This window comes from Frieseomelitta varia, unplaced genomic scaffold (genome assembly GCF_011392965.1).
Source record: "Frieseomelitta varia isolate USP_RPSP 00005682 unplaced genomic scaffold, Fvar_1.2 scaffold_875, whole genome shotgun sequence".
Taxonomy (NCBI): Eukaryota; Metazoa; Arthropoda; class Insecta; order Hymenoptera; family Apidae; genus Frieseomelitta; species Frieseomelitta varia.
This window is the reverse complement of record NW_025110673.1, coordinates 411,841-431,468: the sequence shown is the minus strand read 5'-3', so window position 1 is coordinate 431,468 and position 19,628 is coordinate 411,841. Positions and strand designations below refer to the sequence as shown.

The 19,628-nt window shown below is 40.5% G+C and overlaps 2 protein-coding genes across 2 annotated transcripts in view; one reads left to right on the top strand and one right to left on the bottom strand.

Moving 5' to 3' along the window:
* Positions 1 to 35: 35 nt before the first annotated feature.
* LOC122536854 (protein Star-like) lies at positions 36 to 13,779 on the bottom strand. Its single transcript, XM_043669579.1, has 6 exons — positions 12,358 to 13,779; positions 5,905 to 6,096; positions 3,277 to 3,490; positions 2,649 to 2,813; positions 2,321 to 2,512; positions 36 to 2,137 (listed from the first exon to the last, which is right to left on the bottom strand). The coding sequence occupies exons 1-6, from the start codon at positions 12,429 to 12,431 to the stop codon at positions 1,952 to 1,954; spliced, it is 1,023 nt and encodes a 340-aa protein (XP_043525514.1). The 5' UTR covers positions 12,432 to 13,779; the 3' UTR covers positions 36 to 1,951.
* LOC122536852 (serine/threonine-protein kinase 32A) overlaps positions 2,775 to 19,628 on the top strand; it is a 42,163-nt gene continuing 25,309 nt past the window's right edge. The window contains exon 1 of the mRNA XM_043669575.1: positions 2,775 to 2,848. The gene's annotated coding sequence lies outside the window, so the exon portion shown is untranslated. The remainder of the gene's footprint in view (positions 2,849 to 19,628) is intronic.

Sequence of the window (19,628 nt, the reverse complement as noted above, 5' to 3'; positions counted from 1 at the left end):
GTCTATTCTTTTCCAAAAGAATTCGTTCGTTTCTCTGAAAATGAAATGGTACGTATAAATCTTTCTGTTCTCGGGGTGCTTCGGGGGTGACGAAAAAAAAAAAAAGAAAAAGGAAAAAATAGATAAAGAGAAAGACGCGTCGTTCAAGCTAAACGATCATACAGGTGGTGTTCGACGGACTTTTTTTTTTTTGTTAACATAAGTACAAACGAGCGAAACTCGTACAAGTGCATGAGTGCGTACGGGTGTGTTTATATATGATCAATAAGTGTAAGCACAGCGCGTAATTTTCGACGAGATCGATAGTAACAGATCGTAGAACGTTGCTATGTTGAACCGAGTGTCGTGTCTGCTCAAATACTAGCTAAACATTGCGGATAACGAGCGCTCTATCTAACAAGAATAATCAATCTACCACGAACGAAACTATCGGTTCGAACGTTGACCAAAAATAGGCTACCATCACCGATAGTCATCGAAACAACCAGTAAATCCTGCAAAGTTCGTCGTAAGAAGAGCGTAATTAAGTAATCGTGTATCGTTGCTTGAAGCGTTGATTTCCTCTGCTCCTATTATGGCGGTTTTTAATTCAAAAAATATTCTTACTTAGTATGCTCTTTAATTAATCCGAGAGAAATGATAAATTTTTTTCTTAGAAAGATCTTTTCTAAGATCTTTAACAGAAGCTTGTTAATGTCTGTATCCCAGGAGAAAATGGAAGAAAGGCAATCCATTGATTGTGAGTGGAAGGATAACCTCTATAGGCCACAAACGACAAGGGCCATGGTGAAAAATCAATAAAGAAAGCAATTTCGCGCTCGAATATGATTGGTGTCGAGTAACTTGGAACTGTCCCCAATAAAGGACTGGTCGTAAAAGCGATGAACGGCGGAGCCTAACGAAAGACTCAATAAGAAGGAACGATGAAGGTAAGGTTCCCTCGGTGAGGAGCAAAGGACAACCAGTTTATTGTGTTCTGCTATAGCTTAATTAAGTATCGACTTACGTGCTAATAAGGCCCGTGGTGTAGGTAATCCGAGTAACTCATCGATTATCACTGCGACAGCGCTCATTAAATTACGTATCCGTTTTCGTTTCCCCGCTTTCTTTTGCTGAGTATTAAGGATTACGAGGCTGTCGATTTTTTGACCAAATAAAATCTTACATTATTCGTAAAACGTTATCCGGTATCATCTTAGATCTGATACTGGCATAGAACCTTAGATTAAAACGAACCTACGCTAAAATACGAAAATACGAAACTAAATACACTTCTTCTCTCGTTTTCTCTCTTGCTGCTCATTTTGTCTCTTTCGTTTTGGTTTCACCAGTAAATTAAGGCATTTGCGCGAGCGAAGGGTGATCGATCGTTGAATCGAAGGAGGTTCGACGCGGAGACCCTAGTCGATTAACGTCGTTGCAGATAACTATATCTCGGGGAAAGTTCTCGCTCAGTCTTTGTCAGTCTGTTGAATTGACGTGGAAAAAAAAAGGAAAGAAGAAAGTACAAAGTAACGATAAACAGGAAAAGACACGCTATTTGCGGGTCATCGATCAATTCGTTCGCCGGTATTAGAACATGTATCGAGTTTAAACGGACGAAAAAAGGAAAAATCTTGGGTCGGTTCTACGATCGAGCGGGCACGCGCGCGATAAGAAACATATTTTTGCGGAAAGTGAAAGCTACGTTTCGTTGATAAGATCCATGTCTTTTTGATTCGACAATGAAATCGGGACTGCTTCGATGATCCAAGACTTCGTTGATTCAGAATCATTAAAAATGGGAATCACGGATGCTATCCTCGCACGTGAACTTTCATTTGTTTCGGGGAAAAATGATTATTTCTCATCGTCAAATCGGATCGTATCTCGCGTTCGTTCGAAAACACACAGAAGGAATCGTAGAACGATCCCAATGTCTGTCTGAAGTAGCGAGCACAGTCAAGGAAGTTCAAATCTTAAGCAACGCGTTGTACAAAAAGATCAATTTCCCGGTGTCAGTCGTGTACATCAGCTTGTATCGTCTGCTAGTCATCTTATCGATCAGGCTTTTTGTCTCGGTTTCACTGTGGTGAGGGCTCCAGCGGATAGACACCACGGATATCCTGGTCGTTTCCCACGGGATTGTGTCCAGAACCTGCAGCAAACACGATCACGGTGAAAAGAAAATATTTGAACTGTTTGGTGTCTTTGCCATGGAAATTCTCTCAACAAGGAGAACGATATTCGAACGTGAAACACCGTAAAAAAAAGTACGAGATGTCATGGGACACAGTTGGAACGTGAAATTTCAGAAATTTTCGATGAAATCGATAGTTACCTGACCGTCTTGGGCATCCGGACTGTCTAGACTCAGGTAATCCAACGTGGTGGCACTGTAGGCCAATAGAATGCTGTACAAAGGGAAGCATTTCAATCTCGTAGTCGGTAGGCCCTCGTCGGACGACACGAGACTATTGGGCCCCTCGCCTAACTTGGTAACTTGAACCTCGGATTCTTGATGATAAGTAATCTGAAATACGGAACGAGCCCGCGTTGGAGATAAAACTTTCGTTAGGCAGACAATCGCGCGATTTATCTCGATCGGTGAAGTACGTACGAATTAACGAGTGCTACGAGTGCATATTATATGTACTTGTAGTACTCACCTCTTTGGTATCCTTATCGGTACTGAGACAAGCGTGAAGAACTCTGGTCTTTGGGTTCCTCGTGCTTCTGTGCGCCTCGAAGAAGCTTCTGGGATCAGTCAGGATCAGAACGCCTCTCCAACTCAAGTTACGTTCTAACCAGCCAGTGCTGGAAATGGCACCTATCTGCAAGAAGAAATAATTCACGTGGTGAACGTCAGGTGAGTGACAAGTAAAATTTTAAAAATGAAATTCGTAATAAAATGAATTATTTTTACATTTCTATCTGAAATCGAAATAAAGAACGAGCTACGCCAGGATGGTAGAGCATTGCAAGACGTCGAGTCTTTTATGGAAACTAACGCTGTCACGAAGTTTTCGCAATTAAAATCTATCCTTTCATTTCGCCACGCGAATTTCAAGTACTAATCGAAACTTCGTCTCAATGTAACGAACATCGTTTCGCTTAATACTACTTGAAATATGGTCTCGCGCTTTTCATGTAGCCATGTAGCTCGGCGAAGAAACGAATTCCCGGTATATACATATTTACTACTTCTGGAAACTCGGTAGGAAGCAAGGCAGAAACCTTTAGAAACAAATTAACTGACGGCACTCGTGACCGGATGAAAAGAGACTCTCTTCTTACCCTGCTGATGTACTCCACGTACACGCCCTCGCGCTTTCCCTCGGTCAGACCCGTCACGTACCTCTCCTCCGTGGTCTGGGTGGCATTCCACGGATCCTGCTGAGTGGTCGGCTTCAGTTGAACCTCTCTGATGTAGGCGACTAATTCAGGATTATCCATCGAGACACTGTTCAACACGTAGTCTCTGGTCATGTTGGCGTCGAACGCTTGCCTCCTGCAACGGAACGTCTGCTTTAATCTAACACAGTGTACACCGACGCGATGGCCGGTCTCTCATTAAGCCCGTAAATACACGCGTGACGATGAGTAAAGATGGGATCGAGTACCTCGCAAGTAGACCCGAGGCTTTTCATCCCCCTTGTCTCGCGACTTTCTTTTCAATCCTCTTGCATTTCAAATTCAAATTAGGGGATTACAGTCTGCTTTGTCAAATTGAAATCAAATTGAAATCATAATTTGTAACCAGGAAAGTGACGCGGATGCAGACAGTTAAGGCAGGATTTTCTGAATTTTCTTGTGAGCTTACTAAGCGACGTACACAGTATGATTTATTTTATGGGACTTGATTGCACGTATTACATGTGTGAAACATTTTTACTTTCAAATAGTATTCGAAATCCATTAATCAAGCTGATTACGTACGTGCTGGACTTGATTCCATCAGTAGTGATGATCTGTTTAAACTGAGCAAAGAGCATAGTAGAGCTGTGTAGGCCTCTGTGAATGCCTCTGTGAGTCTATCGGTATTTGTCTATTACTGCAAATGCGTTTCAGTGGGTATTGAAGCTTAAAAATCGGGGTCTCGGTATACGAGTCAATGAATGTATCGTTAAATAGGTCATTTTGTGAAAGCTGTGGATTCCGAGTTTCGGTTTACGTGTGTCAGATTTTACATCAAATTTAATTAGAGTCGGAGATCGGATGACGAATTTGCGATTTGTATCGGGCACGTTATTCGCGCCATAGAGACTTTTATGAATGTAGTTGAAAAAAAAAAGTGGAAACTAAATAACGACTTGTTTGGGGACACGTAACAGATATTTTATACAGGTCATGCAGACCTCAAATTTTCTATAAATTCATGAAAATCCATAGTCTAGTTATCAATGTCTGCTTCCACTTTACTGTCAACGTTTCTGTTGCTATTGAGGGGAGGACGATTGTAGCAGGATTTAATCTTTTTAATATGTAAATATTTTCAGAGTTCGTGGAAGTACGAGTTTACAGCTCGCGGACGCTCGAGATTGAAATTTCAACGAGTAATACGAATTAATTGAGTCTCGATTTTAATAGCGGTCCTGTCAGAAGCTCGTAAAAGTTAAACGTCCTTTCTTTGAGAGAAACGTCGAGCCTGGCCTTTAGCTACGGGCGTCCAATGGAAAGGATAATCGTCTCGAGTGACCTAGTAATTAACTTCGTTTAACAATCGTATTTCTTTAACGTGTCTGAGGCTACGTAGAACTTTGTAGATCGACGAGAGACGCATAAGTGACTTTTAGAGAGTTCACATTTGCATGTAGCAGTTTCCTTTTTATATTTGCATCCTTTTATATTCATTCTGGTATTTATATGCTAATCACCAAATTGCAAATTTTTCATACAAATTCATATTTTTAAGAACATACAATGAAAAAAAAGAAAAACAGGAATCTCGGTAAAAAAATTTTTTTACATACTAAATATTGTTATATGAGAAAGCATATATATTTTATATATTTTACACCTTTTCTGTTATATTACGTGCATTCTGCGCAATGTTTGCTTTCGAGAACATCTTAAAAAATCAGTCTGCTAGTAACCTTTTACATCATAAAACAATCCAACGATGAAATTAAGGTTAAGTGAAAATTAAAGAGCAAACAATATTATGCATTTTATTTTTTATCGTCTTGCGAGATGAATCACGTCACGTCATAAAAATGTAAATATAACGACCCAAAATTATTCGAATTGCTCGTCAATCAGTGTTAATGACAGTTCAAACAATCCTTATCAATTATCCAGATTATCTTTACTTTGTCGCAGGGATCTCGATAGAAAGCTGCGGTCAAATATTTGACTTTCTACGATAAGACTGGCGACGAGTTTGAAAATGAAAACGACTCGCGGACTCTTCGCGCGTTTCCACTGATGGGATGTCAAAGCTTGTTTGATTTCGCCAAAATTTCGACGAACGTTCTGAATGATTATAGCATAAGATCGAAGGAGAAAAAGTAATTAAAAAAAAAAAAGAGGGACGAAACTCATTCAATTATTTAACCGTACGTTCTCGCTAGGCTAATGGAAGGTGGTATTCTGCAGAAAAGGAAAACGAAGAGGAAGCAAGTAGATGTTAATCACAGCTTTAGGAGTATCTGAGTTTACAGTGCTGTACAATTTTTTTATTGCGTACATTCGTGCTTAAGATACGAAACAGCGGAAAGTTGGAGTTTAAATCTTGAAGATCAACTTTAATCTGGGATGATGAAGTAACTCGTTATCGGAAAATTGAGAAATTCTATGAGAGATTAATTCGTTTTGCACGCCGGAGGCCGAACACCGTGCCTCAAAGAATTGAAGAGTTAACTGGGTAACGATTAATAGTGAATTTTTTTCTGTTTTTTCAATTTTTGAATGGAAGAAACTTACCTCAAGGCCGCAGCTTCGCTCCAGACAAGGAGCAAGGCCATGGCAGTGGAAAAAGCGGCAAGAAACGCCAAGCATGGGGCCACTCTTCTCCACCAGCTTTTCTTGTAGTTGGCCATTGTGGCCCCTGACAGCGTTGAGCCCGTGGGTGGCTGTAGGACACCGGTAACCGGAGGTATCCCTGCGGGTGCCATTCTGCAAGCATGAAACTTACCGCTCAACTATTGTACCGTGTAAAAAAAAAAGACGCTTAGAGAGTATCGATTACTAAAAATGTAATCCTCCGCTTCTCATCAAACAGTTACATTTAAGCAAAAGAACAAGTTGAACGGCGGAGAGAATTCCAGAATGTCACTCGTGATCAAACGGTTGAATTAACCAGAAGAATCCAACTGGAGGAAAGACAGAATTTTAAATAAAATTAATTAATTCTAAATTTCATTTCTGATCAAACATTCAAACTAGAAGAATCGATATGAATGATAGATGTGAGAGATTTTATAATCCTGGATTTCACTTCTGATCAAACAGTTACATTCAACGAGCAGACAAATCGAGCTGAACAATTTTCAAAAATAACTCCATCAAATGAAACGGACGGATGTCATGAAAAATTGAAGATTAAAACGTATACCTACTGCACGCACACAATGTCAGCCTTGATGACGTATATTTGGTACCTAGAGGGAATGATGTTTCGTCGAATTGTACGCGTAACGAGTCGTAAATATTTTACACCCCTTTGGATTCTACGAGCGTCGACGATCGTAAACAATTACGACGTGGCCCATGCGGTGTCGACCTTTCGATTTGGCATTTCGTATCTATAAAAAAACGATTTGGGAAAGCCTGGAGAGGCTATTCTTCGACTTCAATTCGACTCGAACTTCGCGAGACCTTCTACTTCGGACTTTTATCCTCGTATTTATTCTTTATCGTCTAAAGAAGTTTCAGGACTTGAATAAAAGTTAAGAAGAATGTGAAAGCCGTAAAATGCGAAAAAAAAAATACACCGGAGAGAAAGAAGAACTGGAGAACGGAGTGCTTAAAAAAACCAGAGAAAAGAAAGAATGAGAAATAAAGGATCCGTGTTCTTTACACAAGTGTATATGTATTTTTATATATATATATATTTACACGTTCTTTTAATTTAGGAAATCTCCGAGTGACAGAGATTTTGTTGAAACGTGTTTCTATTTTTCATACACGATTTTCAATAGGAAAATGCCATTTTAATCAAAATTGAAATTTCTTTACTTCTGGCAATTGTCGAAAGAAGATAACTACACTTCCTTATTTCTACATTTTTGATGATCAATATTTATTATATAGGTAGGTCATGAAATTTTTAAACTACCTACATTAACACTTCACAGACTCTTTTTTCCACAAAAGTATCATTGAATATTTTGAAACAAATACGGTGCTTTGTCCTAAGACTTTCGAGAGCATGTTATATTTAAACATTTACTAATACATTTAAATACTTGCTAGCAAAATTCAAATTTAAAAGCAAAAATAGAAATACACGGGACGCCTCTGTATTAAAAAATTACTGCACGGGCACACGTGCATTTACATGAAATAGGAAAGCCTACTTTGAACGAAGTATCATCCTCCAATACGCCCTATCGATCTAGGCTCTCCAAAGTATTTAAAGGAACCACCTGCAACGAGTTGATTTTCTCGCACACGTACACCGGCTTACGTTGATGGTATGCATCGTGATACGATCGTCGCGTGTGGAAGGCTTCGTTGCAATTTGACTTAATACCGTGTTTAAATTCACCGGGGAACCAAGCAGCCTGCATACATAGTGTGCAACGCTGTAATAACCAGATAACGGACACGAGATCCTGTTGCAATTCGAAAGGGAGCTCGATTCGATCGTGTGAAAGGCTGGACACTAATCGCGGCGAGAAGGTAAGATTCTTAGGCAGTTGATTCATTCACCCTGGGTACAGCTTTTGGGCACGTGAAAAAAATATTTCACTTCTCTGTTCGACGACTTTAAAGTGAACTAAATATGTTCGACGATTAAAGTGTAAAACTTATATATCAGAGAAGTGAAAATGCAAGAAATACAAAAAGGGGAGGGAATTTATTCGTACATTCTATGAGAAATCGTATTCGAATTTGCACATCTACTATAAATAAAATTTTCACGAGAAATTACAAACTAATTACTTCAACTACTCTGCTAGAATCAAATATTCTATCCAGCTGTATCTATCTACTTTTTTACAGAGGCGATCCTTCCAGTAAATATGACAAGTACATTCAAAATGAATTCACCCCGCAAACGGAATGTATCTACGTACTTCCTGTGCACTTTTCTTCTCTCCGCCTCTTCTCATTCTCCATACACGACGACGAGTGTCGTCGTTTGGCATTTCACGCGACAGATCGTGCCTTGAATGGTTATTGTAACGAAGCCAACCTCAGTATCGCTGCAAGACGTGCCCAATCGGCGCACGCATAGTCATAAACAATTGTCCTGCTGCATAATGTAAGCTATAATCCATAATCGATGGACGGCAGTGTTCAGCGGACTATAAGCACCCAGTATAAGCGGTCGATGCATGAACGGAAGATGAAAGATTAACCCTGGCCATTTACACGAATAGGATACTTATCTACCCGGAAGTGATATCGATTTTTCTCCTTTTCGACGGAAATTCGAGGCGATCCGGCTCATGATGTCATCCGTGTTGCGCCGATCGTCCGAATAGTTGAACATTCACACGATGCTGTTACAATTAGTTGACTGATAACTCTCCCTCGCTCCGTTTACCGATCGATCCGTGTGATATCGCGATATAATATCGTTACGATATTACTTTGATGAAACTGCGAAGAAATAGCAGCCAATTTGTTCCGTCTTGGATGATGCATTATTGGAAAATAATCGAGAGAAATTGGTAAGACAGTTTCTTGAATTTTGTTAATGTATTATTGCTGTTTATAGGATTCTTTTACTTTTATTCTAAGTTCTCTCTTAATTTTCTTCTCGTTAGTTATGCTCGATAAAACTTCACGTGTCATTTTGAATTCATTAATTTGTTTCGTAATTAATTTCTATTAAAAAAAAAAAAAAAAAATTAGCATTCACGATACGTGTAATAACTCTCAATGAAAATTCCTTTGTACAGAAAAAATAGTCAATCTATACGGAGAAGACGCGATGCGCAGGTTCGATCGAGGCAATTTGATTTACTGTTTGGACTGTCAAAGAGAACACAGAAATTGAAAGCAACGAAATACGCTTGGTTACCGGCGAAAAATATTTTTCGTCGATTACGTTTTCTATTCCTTAATAACGTATTCGTTACTATAGCTCGTTTGCTTCTTTCAGACTTTGTTTCGTGGATTTTCCTCCCTTTTTTCAAATGAAAAGAGACGAGCGGTAGCCACTGGAAGGATGTCAACGCGAAAACACCATTGTCTCGTGTCGCAGAATGAATGAGAGAAATTAATGAGGGGAAAAGATTAGTCGCGAATTCTTCGAACGAACTCGAGAAATTCGTAAGAAGTGCCTTGCGGAACGAAACGGAGATTTTACTTGAAAACAACGAAACTCCACCGAATATAGAGTAGAGTCGCAACGAAGAAGACATAAAAGAACCAAGCGTTCTGTATTCCGCCAATCGTAAAACGGAAACGCAGACAGCCGGAGCACTTTCTAAGCGAGTTTCTGCAACTCCCATACCCCACTGACCAGACTGAACTTCCGCGTGTCCACCCACGCGGAAATCGTTCTGAAGACACGACATTTTGCGAAGGGAGAACTTCAACCCTTTCGAGTCTGCTGATTCTTTGAACGTCTCGCGTGACAAAGTGCCAAAGGCTTCGAATGAACGTCGCACGAAATGTATCGTGTCAGCCGTAATTAGAACAACTCCAAAAGGAGACACCATTGTGCAAAGGCAACGTAGCAAACGCGAGACGCGATTCTGCAACAAGCTCCGTCTGACAGGTATAAAACGAAGCGATTCGAAGCAAAATCGCAGCCTAATTTCTACGAGGAACAGCAGAGGGGGCATGGAACATTCCGCGCGTTCGAACGCCTCCTAAATTAAACAACCCAATTGTTGATAATGCACGAGTGCCCTGCTTAAATTTCCACCGTCATTATACCCTGCATTATACCTCTTTGTTTCAATCGTCGACGCCTCCGTTTCGCTATTTTCACAGGAGGGAAAGCTAAGCCTGCCAAGAATTCTGTCGGCAGTTTCCGGGAGTCTTGGGCTTAGGACGATGGCAAAGGTATAATACGAAGGGGTCGAATGCGAAAGGGGCACGAGGCTTCACGGAATAATAGATCGCATTGAAACTGCTTTTTCAACGGGAGCTTTATGCCCGGTTCTCAACGATGCGATTGTTAACGCAGGCAGGGGAGCACGAGTGTAAGTGTATGTACATACATACATACATACATGGAAACAAGGTCTGTTTGAATATCGTTAGTAACGTCCCATTGTCGTTGGTTGATCCGAGGTACACGAAACCGAAGTTTGTTTCAACGGTGATAATTGCGTTGCAAGAGGGAAATGAAGGCACTGTTTGAAAGAACAATATTGGTTGGCAAATGGGAACTAGAGATAACTCATTCTCGTTCGTAGTTTCCCGACGAAGGAAATCCAACGTATCTTAAAATGTTCAGCATAATTTCACGCGATTTTCGGCGAAAATCGGTGCAATCGTGATTTTCCTCGATTTTCCAAATCTTGCGTCGCGGCAACGTTTGGCAAATTTATTAAGCTCAATTGTAAACGCGCTCGAATGTGTTCGATTGCTATTACGCGTATGCTGTTTGATCACAGGTGACACGGTGCTGTGAAATGCAAACACGGTTGATTGCGTTGCGACTGTAACTTTATTAAACCAGTTTACACTCGAGTTAATTGTAAACGCGTAGATTTTGCAACTCGTGAAAACTCGTGTTTTGATATTTACGCAGAACTGTCTCGAGGGAAATTCTAAAACTATTTGACGCACGTCCTGGTTTCAACACCTACACCGTGACGTGACCGCTGCAAAGATGACGAGATTATCAGAACGACCAAGCGATATCCCCTATCGAAAATTTATACTGCACACATCTCGTAGCGTGTGCAGCGATAATAAAAAAAAAAAAACAAGGGGAATCGAACCGATGCTAGAAATTCTCTTAAAAAAAAAAAAAAGGAAAAAAAACAGACTTTCCACACATCTCCAATTTGACAGAAAAACAATCTGTTCAAACGTGAAACAGGCTTGATACAACAGCTTCAGAGACAAAACATCGAACGGCCATTATTTTTTCCCATTTCTCTCATTCTATTTGGGCAATTCGTTCCTGATTGACTTTCTGGCCGAATTCCCCGGTTCCAATCAATCGATTGGCCATCGAAACACGTCGCAAAATATTTACGAATTTCTTCATAAGGACAGGGAACGAAAAAACGTCTCTTCCCTGGAAACGGTGTTGGCATAAACTCCATTCATCGCGTTTCACGTTGTCAGTGTACGAAATGGTAAATGTATGGACAACGATAAAAATTCGGATTCGGATCAGAAACATTCTCTTTACACAAAACACGTCGATTTAAAAGTCCATCGAAGATCAAGAGACACGAGAAATTGTTTGGCGCCATTTCTCATCGAAATTCCTCCTCGTTGAGTGCGACAAGACGAATAAAACCATAGGAGAACGAAAGAAATTGAAAGAAAATTGTTCTCGGAAAATATAAAATCGCTTAGACAAAACAGTAAAAAAAAAAAAAAAAAAAAAAAAAAATAAAAAAAAAAAAAAAAAAAATCGCTTAGACAAAACAGTAAAAAAAAAAAAAAAAAAAAAAAAACATCAGAAATGACGAATTAGAAGATCTCCATTATAAGTTTCTGCAACCTAAACAGATTCGAGTTTTTAAACTTTTGAAAAGGAAAAAATATATATAGAAGAAAGAAGACACGTTCCTCGAATTCCCGTAAAAGCCGAAACTTATCATTATAAAGAGATGTTTGTTGCAAATAAACAGTAGAGAAACATGATGTATGTACTAATAAAACATAAACGGATAAACCACACGATGCGACGTAACAGAACGTTGTATTTGTTTATTTAGGAAAGTACAGCAAGTACAGCGGAGAAAACAACAAACTACGAAGGAACGATACCTATCCGTGTCAGTGAAAACGCGGCTTTCTACGATACGGCTTGTCTTCGTTCCAGTCACTCGGCTGTACATAAATTGGAAAACCAACGATCGGGAAGAAATTGGTCTAAGCGTTTGAACGTCGACGAAGCATCGAGGGGCCAATTTCTATATCGAGCGGAAACAATCGTGGATCAAAAGGCGGGAGGCAAAGAATAGCTAGAGGCTCGTGCGTATCGTCGACGACAAATTTCTCTAACTCTCAGAAATTTCCATCGGCTAGCTCTCCGATGAATAGATGTTTATGTAAACTACGTACTTGGCTTTCACGGGCTCCATGCCGGTCCAGAATAATTCGCCTGGCGGAAAGGAAGGTTCAACGGCGTACAACATTCACGTGGCTCGTCTCTCGCATCCCGTTCGTGACGCGGCCGTCGCCCGAATGACATCGACCAAGGTTGCTTCACCAGGTCGACCTTCTGCACATCCTCTGTGAGGTGACGTTTCTCAAAGTCCCGCGGACACTGCACTCGGCCAAGTGTTCGTTGGAAGCGGAGCAGTCGACGATAAAAGCGTGTAAGAGCGTCTATTCGTTTCGCCAGAATCGTCGCGACTCTCTGTTTACAATCCCGACGAATACTCTGCGTGACGCGCGGGGAAAAACGTCGACTGGCTCTCCCCCTTTTTCTTTTTTCCACAAAATCCTGAAATACCTCTCGGTCGCTTGTATTTCGAACGCGACTCTTTCACTTATTCACCACCAAAATTTCGCGTGTTCTCGCGAAGAGGACTGCTGTATATCGTTTCGATCGAAGTGGAAACCGCGTCTGGTTAGAAACCGGCCCTTACGAACGTTCCCCTCCCCTCTTTCGATCCTTTCTCTTTCTTACGTACGTGTACATGTACGCGCGAGAGAGAGAGAGAGAAAGACAGAGAAGTTTGCGCGCGAGCGTGAACGATCGACGAGTGTCCAGCGTCGATCGACTCGCGGCTTCGAGGTCGAAGGAGTCGCGGGAACAAAGAACGGCGTTTGAACGCGAAGAGAGCACAACAGATCTGTAAACGGAGGAGTCCTCGAAGGAGACGCGAAGGAGCGTCTATGTACGGCGTGGCGTATATACTATACGAAAGTTAATTAGCACTCGGTGTAGAAGAGACAGCGGGAAGCACAGCGAGCGTGTGTTGTCGTCGAATGTCGCACTATAGAGCGGCACACGATCCACAGCTGTCTCTGTCGCTTCTTCTTCTTCTTCTTCTTCTTCTTCTTCTCTCCTTCTTTCCCTTACTTTCTTTCTTTCTCTTTCTCTCCTCGATTCTCGAGGTTCCCCCCTTTGGCTCGCTGTCCTCTCCCCCACCCTCAGTCTTTCTCTCTGTCTTCCGTCGTCGATTCTCTCCCACTTGCGCGCGTTTCGCCGGCTGTGCGTCCCAGTGCAGACACACGACTACAACCACTACCACTACAACCACTACTACTACTGCGGCAATGACGAAGATCCGTCGGTCTCGCTGGCTAGAGGAACAAGCCAGAGAGCCGCGCGTCGCTCTTCTGCTGTCTCTTCACGCGTTCCTCTCTCCACACAATTATGACAAACACGCGACGCGACCGTGCAACCGACCACGCACGATGGATTCCTTTCGCCCGCACGGAGAAGGAAATGCAAGCGTATATGCCCGTTCCGTGGCGAAAGCCGACTGCCCTCCAGCACCTGGAACGGCTGACGGTAACCGGGTACAATGCCTCCTATATCGAGTGTCCTTCTTTAAACACCAGCCGGGCATCCGTGTCGTCCTCGTCTATCCCCTTCAATCTCGTTCGTCCCTCTCGCTCGCTTTTACGAGGACATTCCGCGCTCTCCACTCTCCTATTAGCAGCCAGGTAGAACCCAGTGGTTCTCAGCAATTCGATACGACCGTTCACCTCTGTTAGGTACGCCGTGCATAGTAGATAGTAGATAATAGATCCGAGACACGACCAGTCCTCCTCACTTCGATCCTCCCCTTGTCCGTACGGGGTTGCTTTCGCGACGACGGCTTAGATTTCGCCGAAGGGACACAGGCGAGGCAACCGAAGGCTTCTACTACGTCGCTGCTGGTCATCGTGCTCTACACCTCGTAGCGTGTATACGTCCGGTAGCGTTCTAAAGGCGTTATCGATCCTGCAACTCGTACACGCCTTTTGTGTCCAACGCTCAACCGCCGCAATCCCGACCGCCGACGAAAACGGTCGCTCGGGTTTTTGGTTGAACGCGTAGGAACGTGTCTCGTGGCTTTCTCGAATATTAACGCCGATTCTACGGCAGCGCAATCGGCATCTTTCCCCCCAAATCGATTCGTTGGCTGAGTCGTTCTTTGAAAACCGAAAACCGAATTTCTTCTGGTAAATCCGGTGAACGATGGTACCTGGATTGCGACTGTGAGTTTTGGTCAAAGAGAGTGAATTAAAAATCTTTCTCGTGGCTCTCTTTGTGCCTTTTACGTTGCAAAGGGAATGATGATATGACATCTAGGGGTTGGTAGGGTTTAAGGTCAAGGAATATCGAGTTTCAGAAGGAGGAGTACGTTTTTCTAGTAGACATTTATTTTCCAATAGGTTTCCAGTTTGTCTTTTAGGTTACAATATTCCTTTTGAGAGGAACTTTGCCGGATAATGGAAAGATAACAGTTTTTAGAAAGCATCTCACACTGTGTGTATATATAATATATACGTAAGTTCGTGCGTACATCCTTCTTTTTTAGATTAGCTCGCAAACGTTCGAGACTTAACTTCCTTTTCCTCGAACGAACCTAAAACGATGCTTTTACTTTCAACATACAATGTTCTTTCTACAAATAAAGCTTTGAAATATCCTGTATAGATATCTCTATTTTACGCCTGTGTAAATACATGTGTGCACGTGTAGTAAACGAATTCGAACATCGATCCGTATAATTTTTAATAAATCCCGTTTTATTCTTCATAGTTTCACGATTACCCGTGTATTTCTATTATATATATTTTTGCTCAAAAGTCCTATGACAAACATTACATTTGTTTCGACATTTTTTGATATTAAATGGACGAGCCAATCAGTGAAAGTCGCTTTTCATTAAAAACAAAATTCATTTGCGTCATGTAAATGTATTTTATTGTTAAAATCTTCAGCTGATGAAACAATTTAGTCATTATAATGTAATTACTGCCACATCATCATTATAACGTTATAACTAAACTCTTCCATTAATTGAAAATTTTAACAAGAAAATTATGTCTCTACAGCCCAAGCCATTCTTGATAGAAAATAACCTTCATTTGTTCCGAGCTCTTTGAACTTACTTACTTTGTATAGTTTATATGAGGAATAATCTGTAAAAGTATCAACGCATTAACAGGTATATTGTAAAATACACGTGTAACTTAAAAATTTCATTACAGTAAACATTCAGTATTAAAAATAAAAGGTGTCCCAAAACTTTTGGAGTTCGGAAGTGTATAGCTCGAACGATCGGACAATTTCGCATCACTATTAGGAACACAACCTAAACTAACGATTTCAAATAAAAGAAATATACGTGACAAAAATGTTTCAAGTAATATTTCTGAAGTCGAGAGTGTCGAACAATGGTGGACATTTTCCTCTGGAGTTGACCGTTAACATTTCCTTCGAGATCCTTCATTGACAAAAGGTACACGATTGCGTAGACGCGATTGCTCGAAGCATCTTTGGTCAAAGTGCTCGGTAGTGCCTTTCCTTTACGTTGTATCGATAAAATCCATTTCTCACAAGCCGAAGACTATTCTAAATTGACCATTCCGGTTGATTGAACCGGGAGAGACAGCCACCTTCACCGAGTTCCACTTGAGGCGTAACTGCAAAAATAAATGGGCCGCGCCGTAAATAATTTTCTCGGCCGCAAACTTCTCTTTAAAATAGAAACCTTCTTCGGATTCTCGCTGTGCAACGCGGTCTTCTGCACTTGTACAGCGCGTTACAAACGTCATCTTCGTTTCGTGCGATGTTTCGTGATTTTGTTGTTAATTAACTAAAATCCAAAAGTTTGCAAGCGCGATGCACGATGCGCGATCTACGTCGCGTAATTTTCAATTGTTTCGGCACATCATTGTACATCATTTCCACGTAAAAGTTTGGACTTTTCACAGGTACCTTTTTGTACAAACTGAATGTTGTAAACATGATTAATTACGATATTAATATTTAAGAATACTAATATATATTTAGTTAAAAAAATCTGGAATCCTGGCTTTTGAATGGAAGTGTATATGGACAGCGAAAGAAATTCGTGTTTTCATATTCTGTATCTAAATTTGCAAGTACGTGCAAAAGCAGAAAGTTGGAGAAGATCAGCGAAAGAATAATACAAAAATGATTTAAGTTATTTAAGGAAGGCATTGAATAGCTGAAAGAAATAGCCGTGTTTCGAACGATGTTGGAACATCCATTGTCAGCAGATGCTAAACTACGTCAATATATACGTTCAAGCTCAGAGAGAAAGATGTGCAAGTGTGCTGCACAAGTATTCCAGAGTGATACAAGTATTCCATATAAATATAAGAATGAAAGATTTTACTCGGTTTCCATAAAATATTAAAATGAATGTCACATCTTTTGACCTTTTGAATTTTGTTCTAAAAATTTGTACAAACTCGATGTTGAATACAAAACTTTGTTGGACAAAAAGTAGGAAGGAAAAACTTATGGAATTTAGGAATTTTACGTTGACGTATTTCGACGAAGGTCGAAATTATCGCACCAACTTCCTTCAGATAAGTTTGATTTACATCAAAGTTCTAAATGCCATCATTTATTCAACGAACTAGTACGACGAACAAGGTTTCCAGGTAATTCACGAAACACCTGGAACCCCTAACAAAGGAACGTGTCTCGGATGAAACCTCAAACTCGCCTACGTGTACACTCGCTCATCAAATAACAGCACGCAACAGAAACGTTGAACAAGATCCATCACTCTTTGTCACTCTCTTTTAACATGTTCCTCTACGTAATCTGTCGTTCCGAAACAGTAATTAATTTGAAAAGATTAATTAACAATCACGAAATTTGAGAATCGAATTTTTATTCCGTGGAAAATTTTCACGGAATGGACACAATACAAACAAAAACAAAGCGAAAAACAGTATTTTCCATAATATTCGGCGCGCAAGAGAATTTTCTCTATCGAGGTATTATCTTTCGAATTGTATTTTTCGAAATACGAACTCGCGCGGAGGTCTATTTGTATTTAACGTTTCACGAATGAAAATTTCACCGTACACAGAGTTTTGTCGATAAACGAATAATATTTCAATGTAAACGATTTCAATTATAAAAATCCATTTCATATGAAAATCATTTGTCACCGTGGCCGTTAATTCCAAACACGTTAAAATTTGTGCTCCAGTTATAAGAGATGACATATATATATATATATATATTGAATCGAATAACAGGTTAATCGTTGGCAAATGTAGCTGGAGCATGTTGTTCATCGAGGCACAACGAAAAAGGGGTGCGGATTATGCGCGCGGCCGTGCATGTCGAAGGGGAAAAGTCACACGATGTTTTCTCGACGCGAGAACAACGGACGACTAAAGTGAAAGGAGCATCATGCAGTTGAGGCATAAACGACTGCACGTGCATGTACGAAAAATGTGAATTTATAATATTATTGGTCGAGCAAGCGCATGTGCTACTTGTGCACGGTAAGAATGAAATGGTGACAACAGCAACGATAACAATGGGAAACTTGGTCGTCGAGCCCTTGATACTTTTGATCAGATTCGCGTTTGTTTCAACAAGAACAAATGGAAGCAAATCGCCTCGTTATTTCCTCCGAGTTTCTCGCGGCTTCGTTGGCTCTCGACTCTACGACTGGAATTTCGTGTAAGAGAAGAACATTCGTTGTTCGTAGCTATTTACTTCAATGAATAATCTGGGTACTAATCACTGCTGTAAATAAGTTAATTTCCTAATTTTTTAGATTATTTATTATCCTTTTACAACTATCACATAGTATACAGTTGTGAAAAGAAAAATGAATCTCCGATACAATACTTGAATGATAATGATTTTTTTGAATTCAACGACTAAACCAAAAAAGAAGTCCAAGTGATTATCGTATTTAAAATTCAGACGCGCGGATATTAGGGAAAAGACCAAATCTCAGAAAGGAGACAATAGTTATTCTGGTAACGATATTCTGGCAAAAATAAGTCCTCTTAAGTCCCTCTTGCGACCACGAAATGGACAATGAAATGTGGTTCCGTTTTCAACGAAGCTTTTTTCTCAATTTATTTTACCGTGAGAAAATCGTACCTTAACAACCAGATGGCACTACAACGACGAAAAAGAGGGTGAAAACTTTGGATTAGTGTTCCAGCACCTAAATACTTTGACACGAATATTTAATGTTTCACGAGACAGGACGGACTGAATTGATTTTTGTCGTTCACCAGCGAGCTGTTTCTCCGACAGTTCTCTTTTCTCCTACCAAGATCGGCGAACTTTGAACGCAGTACGGTGACAGGTTGAAATGTACGGGGATGATATATCACGACTTGGAAACCAGAGAGATTCATTTCGAACCTTAACGTTCATGGTGTTGGAATAAAAGCGACGAATAATTGTACTCGACGCGATTGAAATGGAACGCCCGAACGTTGCGATGAAAACCGAACGGGTGAGTCGTCGTCTTTCCATTGTTCGTAGCTCGCCTCCGATCCGATTTCGAGCATGCAGATAGGATCGAAGGTTAGAGAGGAAGGTCCGGTAAGAGCATTCGATTCTTCGGGGAGTAGCTCGACCCCGGAAGTTATTAAGATTCGCATCTTGTTACGCGTCTTGGATCTTTGTTCAGATTTGTAATAATCTCCGAACGTTGCTTCCTGCTGTCGTCCTTTATGTATGTATGTACGTCCTTTACTTTTTATTCAATTTTTCAGTCACTTTCATTTCCAATATTTCTCTGCAAGTTGGTGCAGTCAAAATGGGTGGAATATAAGTCACGTGAAGGAGGTCGCATGAAGTACATACATCTGAACGCTTGTACGATACAGCCAGACCCTAAATTAAAGTGGCTCCAATTGATATAGTGACGCTCAGGGCCGCGTGCAATATTTTACCCGCAAATAATAGATCACCCTCGTTAGATCGTAGACGATTGTAGCCTTTATGCGATGTAACTGAAATTAGATATATTCAATTTTATTTTGTGTTTATTTTACGGTCTCCGGATGAAAAAGGTTGGAAGCAAGATTAAATTACACTTAACAATTTTAAAGCCAATTACGAGTAATTTATTTTTAAATAGCCAGTTAAAAGTTAATTTGACACTGAGCCTAAGAACGAGAAGCTAAACTATGGAACGTGCTGCTTTAAATTTTAAATAAATTTGTTCATCGTCTTTTCAACATTAAAAGACGATGAATAAATGCAACACACACGTGCGGTAATTATTTCGCGTTTCGCAAGCGGTTCAAGATTTTTTACCTTACTTTACCCAAGTACTTTTTACCTTACTTGTATACCTCATTAAAGAATTATCAACTTGAGTGTAAAAGTACCAAGTAGCACTTAGCGGTAACCAGGTGCTAGT

Excerpts from the sequence above, each read along its gene's own strand:
- LOC122536854 (XM_043669579.1), bottom strand. The coding sequence starts at position 12,431 with ATGTTGTACGCCGTTGAACCTTCCTTTCCGCCAGGCGAATTATTCTGG. Across the intron at positions 6,097-12,357 it reads ATGGAGCCCGTGAAAGCCAA|AATGGCACCCGCAGGGATAC; the intron begins GTACGTAGTTTA and ends TCATGCTTGCAG. Across the intron at positions 2,513-2,648 it reads CCGATAAGGATACCAAAGAG|ATTACTTATCATCAAGAATC; the intron begins GTGAGTACTACA and ends TCCGTATTTCAG.